The 7,988-nt window shown below is 38.2% G+C and overlaps 1 protein-coding gene across 1 annotated transcript; it reads right to left on the bottom strand.

The window, feature by feature from the left end:
* Positions 1-236: 236 nt before the first annotated feature.
* LOC105035178 (probable methyltransferase PMT26) lies at positions 237-7,616 on the bottom strand. Its single transcript, XM_010910626.4, has 9 exons — positions 7,401-7,616; positions 5,236-6,292; positions 4,994-5,143; positions 3,748-4,018; positions 3,567-3,677; positions 2,633-2,807; positions 2,246-2,518; positions 1,153-1,347; positions 237-611 (listed from the first exon to the last, which is right to left on the bottom strand). The coding sequence occupies exons 2-9, from the start codon at positions 6,256-6,258 to the stop codon at positions 407-409; spliced, it is 2,403 nt and encodes an 800-aa protein (XP_010908928.1). The 5' UTR covers positions 6,259-6,292; positions 7,401-7,616; the 3' UTR covers positions 237-406.
* Positions 7,617-7,988: the final 372 nt, after the last annotated feature.

The following is a 7,988-nucleotide window of genomic DNA, read 5'->3' as shown; positions in this document are numbered from 1 at the left end:
AAATTAGTCTGAAGAATGTGCAAAGATGAAGGAATCAACAAAGAATTCTCAGGTTCAACAAAGTAACAATGTTGAGATTATTAGCTCAAGAAATGCCTCCCCTCTCATGGGTGCAGACATTGTTCCCTCACTTGAACTGTAATGCAAAACTAGAATAGATTCTTGATGATGAACAATATTCACATTGACACTATCTATAGTTGCATTCAGGTGTAGCAGCATTAGATCTTTCACTCTTCACGAATGAAGGCCATTTTCATTAATTCAAGAATATATGATTCTACAATTGACTTGTAATTCTAAGACATTTTTTTCCCTTCTTGAATACAAGATACAGCATACAACAAAAATTTTACATCGATATATGAGAAGAGCAAAAATTACCTAACTACCACCGATGATGGTTCTAAGACGTATTTGGCCGCCACATTGTCTTTTGAACACACAGCAATCCCTCACGGTCCTTCGAGTAGGTCATCCGGATCTCCCAATGCAAAGATTTTGCCATGTTCTCTACTTCATTAATTGTCTCCACATTGTCTCTTACAATCAGCTTCCCTTCTGGTCTCAGTATCCGATCCACCTCAGCGATCACTGGCAGTAATTTGCACCTACAGAGGTAGCTCAGAGAGAGCATATAGCAAAATTAATGAGCAGAAGGGAAGTAACAAAATGCATTTTTGAGATGTGATACTTCAATGTGGCTAAAGTACATAAAAGGTGACAAATTGCTGATATAAGAGCTCAGAAGTGTCATTATATCTAATATTACTTGAGAGTATTAAAAAGGAGGATATAATATTAATCTAAAAGAACGTTTTGCACTGACTAGCAGAATAATGATCATCATTTGGTTATAGGCAACATCCCACTAGAACTTTAACCATCTCCGAGAAAGGTCGAAAGGCTTGGTAAAAGAGCTTCCATTTGAATGGGAAATATTGTCCCCCAAGTAATAAGACATCAACAAATATGAGATGTTCCAATCAAAATCAGGTTCACTTACAAAGAAAATATCATGCAGGTAAAGGAATGGAGCAAGTTCATGTTAGAATGACTGCTCGATGTTAATTTCAAGCCAACATTCAATAACTGGCAGGATATGATTATGCTTTATTGAAATTAAGTGAATAATAAAATTATAATGCTGACCTCTTTTTGAGCTTTGAGAATAGATGGTCTGCATGGAGAAGATCATATGTTCTTGGGTAGGTGCTGAATGATTCACACCAATCATGATACATTCCGAACAGTCCACGCTCATAAATAATGGGAAGTGTGTCAGGTGAGTCAATTGACACAATATTCAAGACCCACACCTTCATGTCCCGCAAAGCTGCAGCAAAACTGCAAAAACAAGCATAATAGTAAATTTAAAACTGAAAGCAAGAGAAGGAAGTCTAGAAAAGGTGATCTGTTTAACCCTTAAGTCAGAAATCAATGATATTAGACCAGTAGATTATAAGGTAGATTACAAAACAGACAACTGATCCTTCACATTCCACTATGCATAATCAAGAAGAAAAATTATAACTAAATCTTATGATTCGAAAAGGTTCTAAAACTAGTCTGTCACGTAAGACATCAGCTCTTCACCAACATGCTGCCAAATTCCTGATCATGCTCAGTGGCAGGTATGAAGAACCTACCCTTGCACTATGCAGCCTTAACAACAAAAAGACAATGTGGGAGCATGGATATATCATCAATAAGAACAACTGAACCAACAAAACAATTTTTTAGTAATATCGGGTCAATGGACCCTCTTCAAGAACATCCATATTCACAAATAATGCATATAGTTCATCAGCAAGCAATTACTCAAGAAACCATTGGCGCCATTAACTATGCCAAGCATGATTTTGCATCAGTCATACAACCATGATATTTAAAGTAAAGAATAGAGGAACCAAGCAAAATTTAAATTGCATATCATGAGCTAACATACTTGATTAGAAACAGGGATTTGACCTCTGTGGCCTCTCATGTACAAAAATGAGAAACTATCAATCAATTTAACACTTGACTTTGAACTTGAATGGTAGGAAAGATTGAGTTGGAAAACAATAATTAAACTGTGAAAAAAAAAAAATCCATCCCTTTTGTCATAATATACATGTTGATAAAAAATTTGTATGTAAACAAAACTGAAATCAAAACCCTCCAAAAGAGCAACTCCCCCACCCAACCAAAAAACAGAGGATCTAATAGTCCAACACTTGAAAGAAGCATGGCATGTGCTTACCCTCCATATACAGATCTCATATCCATGACATTTCTGACATGAGACCAATTGATTCCCATTCCATTGAGATATGACTTGCTTACAACTTGTTTCCAGTACTCATAGTCCACTTCAAAGTCCTTGGGGGCAGGTTTACCATAAACCCCAACCTGAGAACTGTTTAGCCAATAAGGTGTCTTTTCCAGTCTTAATGGCCACTGCTCTGGCCACTGTGACCCACGCACATTAGGATCTACAGGCAATTTATGCATGCAAGCTTGCAAGGGGACGTTCCTACACAAAAAAAATGAAAATAAATCACCAAATTTAGGAACCAAACCTAATACATGATAACATAACAAAGCAACCAAACAAATATATAGACTATTCTGTTAGGAATCAGCATACCAGGCTGCATCTGGATCATCGGATTCTTGACAAAGTGGAGGGTTGTTTTCCATTCTTTTCTTGTAGCATTTATTGTCAGAAGGTTTTCTGAAGATTGCTAAACCCACTCGGTTGAAGGTATCCTTTGTTTTAGCTACCATTTTCCAACACATGGACTTCGTCAGTGCAGACATGGCTGACATCAAAATCCACACAATATATAGGTTAGAACTTACTAGAGGTACTTGGCCCCGAGTTATTTTACATATTGCATGCCCAGGAAATAATATTCTCATCTTCGCAGCCTGTCTTAGATAAGGTCTACATGCTCAAGACGAATTAGCAAAACAAACATGCATGGTGAAATCTATAGTATTGAGGATTCCCTCTGATTAAATGTGTGTTTTATATAGAAGAGGTAAAACATAAATCATAATGACTGGATATTAAAGATTTGCTTGCCAGCATAAGTAGCCAGGGCAGAAGCAGGTATCAGAGCGGATGCAGTGAAAAGACTACTTTAAATGTATGGAAGTGCTTACAAAGCTGGTAAGCACTGAAGTTGTAGCAGTAAAAATTATCATAATTCTTGAACCACTTAATAATACCATCATAAATGTCATAATGCAATCAGCGCAACAGATCACAGGAGTGTTTAGTGAAAAAAGTTTCATCATTAAGAAGGCAATTTTTACTTCATTTTCAGCCATCCGTATTTGTTTTACCTAAACCTAGAAGTGTGTTATCCATCTAAAACCAAAATAGGTTGACTCTATTTTAGTTTTAAACAGCATTAGAATAGCTTGACTTCTGAGTTTATTTTTCAGAATAAATTTATTGACACTTCCTCAAAAAATTCCATGATAGTTTATAATGCATTTTGAGATGTCTAGGGGCAATAATTTTTTTCTCCACATCTATTTCAATCACAAAAACAAACACAAATAAATTTTACCTTCCCAGATCCCAACATCTTCTGGAAGCTTCTGATAAACTGGAGTAGCAGACCACACGAAGTACCCACCAGGACGCAGCAGCCGATTTAACTCCAGCAAAAGCATACCACCTACGAGGGACCACCTCTAAGATCCCAAACCAGTCTAAGAGCAAATAAATAAAAGGTCTACATTGCGCACCTTCAATATGCCATGGTACTCGGCAGCGGGCACAGTGGACAACATCAAAGACCTTGCTGGGGTAGGGAAGTCTTTTTGTACCCATGACTGCTGATATAGCTGGGATTCCTCGCTCGAGAGCAAATTGCACTTGAGCTTCATGCTCATCTTTGGGTGCAAATGACATGGTAAGCACATCTCTATCAAAGAGATAGCCTCCAAAACTAGCCACACCACAGCCAACATCCAAAACAACACGGCTTTTTTTTCCCCATGCAATATCAGGCATTGACTGCAAAAATAAGATCAAAACATATACGCCATGAATAAGGAAAAAAAATTAAAAAAAATCATCAATCATCTAAATAAGAAAATCTACAAGAATGAAAGAAAATTTTAATGGAACGCAGTTAAATAGGAATACATGCCATAACTGCAAGAATGTTTTATGAGCACCCAATTGCAAATAGTACCTAATCAAGCAACGATGAAAGATAAACAGATAAATAGAAATTCTACAGAAGATACCTTGCACAATAAAGATATTAGTGATTTAAACATGCAAATACTCATGACCAAACACAGCACAAGCAGATATGCAGATATGGGGAACGGTGGCCATGACAACCGGGAGTTCTTTCTATCAAATGCACTAACAGGAACCTGAGCAATAAAGGTTGTGCCATACAAGAGACAATACAAGCAGTAATATTATCCATCCAGCAATAGGACAAGAAATTTCAGGCACTCAGAAGCCATGAAAACAGGATCTCACATGTTGAGAAATGGAAAATAACAGGGAGATTAAAAGAAAATTTTAATGGAACGCAGTTAAATAGGAATACATGCCATAACTGCAAGAATGTTTTATGAGCACCCAATTGCAAATAGTACCTAATCAAGCAACGATGAAAGATAAACAGATAAATAGAAATTCTACAGAAGATACTTTTCACAATAAAGATATTAGTGATATAAACATGCAAATACTCATGACCAAACACAGCACAAGCAGATATGCAGATATGGGGAACAGTGGCCATGACATCCGGGAGTTCTTTCTATCAAATGCACTAATAGGAACCTGAGCAATAAAGGTTGTGCCGTACAAGAGACAATACAAGCAGTAATATTATCCATCCAGCGATAGGACAAGAAATTTCAGGCACTCAGAAGCCATGAAAACAGGATCTCACATGTTGAGAAATGAAAAATAACAGGGAGATTAAAAGAAAAGCAGCTACCATATTAAAGGGTAGAAAACAACCTGCTGAATGACATCAATGTAGTGGAGTGCACCATGCTTAAACTGAGTTCCACCCCCGGGGAAAGTGAGGTATTCTCCTGAAACTTTCACCCAATTTTGATGCCCCTTAAACGCCACAAGCTTGGTATGTGGGGCATTAGAATACCATATCTGCAGTTTACCAATAAAATTAAATTAACAAGCTTGACTAAAGGTAGAAGTAGTTAAGCATTAAAAGGAAAACCAAATGGCAAAATAAAAACCTTTTCCCTGCTCTTGGGCCAGTCAATTGGTCGTCTGTATCCATCTGGAAGAGGAACAAGGCAGGTTGGCGCCTCTTCAGGGCAATGCCTCTCTCGATGTTCGTAGTGTTTGGTAGTACGAAGTTTCCTGATAGCTTCCTCATTGTCAAGACAAGGAATATAGTCGGCTCCAGCATTGGCATTACAAAGCCTCCAATTGTAACCTACAGTTTGGCCCTTTGATGAAGCAGATGCTTGGACCTCCTTCTCATTCTTTGATTCTGCAGCTTGTGTGGACCATGCCACATTCTGGGTATTGGTCTCATTTAAAAGCTCTGACTGGGCCCCAGATGGAAACACCTCGTTTGAGCCCTGATCCTTATCCTGATTTCCAGCATTGTTATCATCAGATTTTTGTCCTGTTTCCTTGCCTCCATTTTCCTCCACCTTCTCCTCTATCTGACCTTTATTCTTCACACCCTGTGTTGTATCACCATCAGATTTCTCCACTTCTTCAGATTTCTTTTCACCATTGATTTCTTGTTGTTCGTTATTTTCAGCTTCCTTGGAATTCTGCTCTGAATTGTTATCTTGCACATCTGACTTTTGTTCCATGTTCTTGCCATCCCCATCTGCAAAAGTTCCTGTGTCTGTCTCCAAATTTGCATCTCCACCCTCCTGAATTTTTTCTTCATCAACCTTCCCATTTCTATCACTATAAGTCTGAGTTTTAGATGCATCCTCTGACTCATCTCTGGTATTCTCATTGCCCTTTGCAGGATTCTCCCCTTGGGTATTCTGCACTAACTTATCCAAATCTTCAGTTATGCCGCCTGAGTTATCCTTAGAATCAGTTTCTGGAACTTGATCCTTAACATCAGATTTGGAACTCAGTGGAAACATCTCCAGAGGGTTTACAATTGAGGATGTCATCATCCATATGCCGACTAAACAAAGAGCAACAAATACAACAATGGTTGTTGTTGAACAGAAGGATGATGATGTCCTCCTAGCATCAGTCCGCGATGCTTTCCCAAATGCCATTTTATCACACGCAAATACCTCTCAAATAGGTGACCTGGGGATTTGATTTTGAAAAAAAAAAAGTGCAAGAAAAATAATGGTTAGAATATTGATCAATTTCCTAATCCTCTTTCTTAAAAGAGAGTAATAGAAAACACTAATTCCCAGCAAATCTGAAATGTGAAAATAGATAAATGACACTCCATGCATATCTGTAATGAAAATTTATAGATCTACTAAGATACTAAAGTAGTTGGATTACCATGCCACCGAATCCAAATGGTTAATTTTCTCCAAAACAATCATCATTTAAGGACTCAAATCCTATCAGTGCTGACAGTAAACACTAGTTTTAATGGGAGAAATCAGCGGGGTCCAACTTCACAGCATCCTAAATTGATCAGGAAGAAAACACCAATTACCAGTTTCCTATAAACAAGCCTAATGATGTGCCACCTACTACACTGATCAATTCATGAGATTCAATAGTTCTCAGATTCCCAGCAGTAGTTAAGAAACAACCACTTAACAACAACGCTTGAACAAGATAAGGTACAAACACTATCGGACACCAAACATTCAACAAAATACAAAGACGGTGACAAACTACAGAGTAAACTGATGGTGATGGTAGAAAACATTCCGTACTTTCCAGATAAGGCGCAAATAAAATGCAAGTTTTAATAAAAAAACAAAAGAAAAAGAAAGAAAAAACCTTACTTCATCAAAGTGAAACAAACTCCAATAAAAAGATGAAAAGAGTAACTTCGTACCATTTCAACTAGTTTTCATCTTTTCTTTTTACCTTCAACACATACATTAAATTCGCATCAAAGGGTGACACCAGACCAAGATTTTCAGGAAAATACCATCACAAAGAGAGAAATTACACAACGTCTCAGCTTAATTTATTTCCACAAAATCTGAAGCAAGAATGACTTGATCCAAACCAGATCCGACTCAAGATAACAAGAATTTAGATCAGTGACCTTGAAAGTTTCTAAGAAGAAAAAAAAGACCCCATTGCTACTTCTAAAGGTATCTACCAAAATTCCCAAACAAAAACAGCAAAAAAATCGTAAAAAAAAAAAAACTCAAATTCACAGAAACACGCATCAACGCAAAGATCGAATAGATCCAAACCATAGAACGCCAATCCTTACCTCCCTGCAGCTGAAAACCCCTTCGGATCCAAAACGAGCAGAAGAACGCGGGCGAGAGCTTCGAAAGGTTTCTTCTCCCCCCCCTCCCCCAACCCCGCTTGGAAGAAACAACCGCGACTAGCGAGGGTGCATGTATTTAAGGGACGAGTCGATTAAACCGTACTAAATATCTTAATTTTTTAATACCAGGAAAGTAATAAATGTTTAGGTGCAGAACGGATCGACGGGCGGGGGAAGTGACAGCCAGTGGGAACGAGACGGCCAGCAAGTATTCCATAGGTTGTTCTTTCGGACCACTTTAGTTGACGAGAAAGCGATGACGTCATCATCCGCGAAAGAGCTCGATTTGAATTTTATCAGGGGTGTCCTTTAGTGTAAAGGGCCGTGAGGGTACATGAGAAGCAAATCCGTTCGTGGCCCCAGCGAGCGCGGACAGCACACGGTAAGGAATTATGTGGTTGAGGCCCACGGGACATGCCGGGGTTAATTTTGGAATTATGAGACTGGCAGACTGCCCTCGTTTTATCTCCTGTATTACTTGGTTGCATTATTCCATTGTTTCGTTGAATTAGTTGAATTTATTCAAGC

The sequence above is a fragment of the Elaeis guineensis genome, chromosome 8 (assembly GCF_000442705.2).
Source record: "Elaeis guineensis isolate ETL-2024a chromosome 8, EG11, whole genome shotgun sequence".
Taxonomy (NCBI): Eukaryota; Viridiplantae; Streptophyta; class Magnoliopsida; order Arecales; family Arecaceae; genus Elaeis; species Elaeis guineensis.
This window is presented reverse-complemented; position numbering and strand designations above follow the sequence as displayed.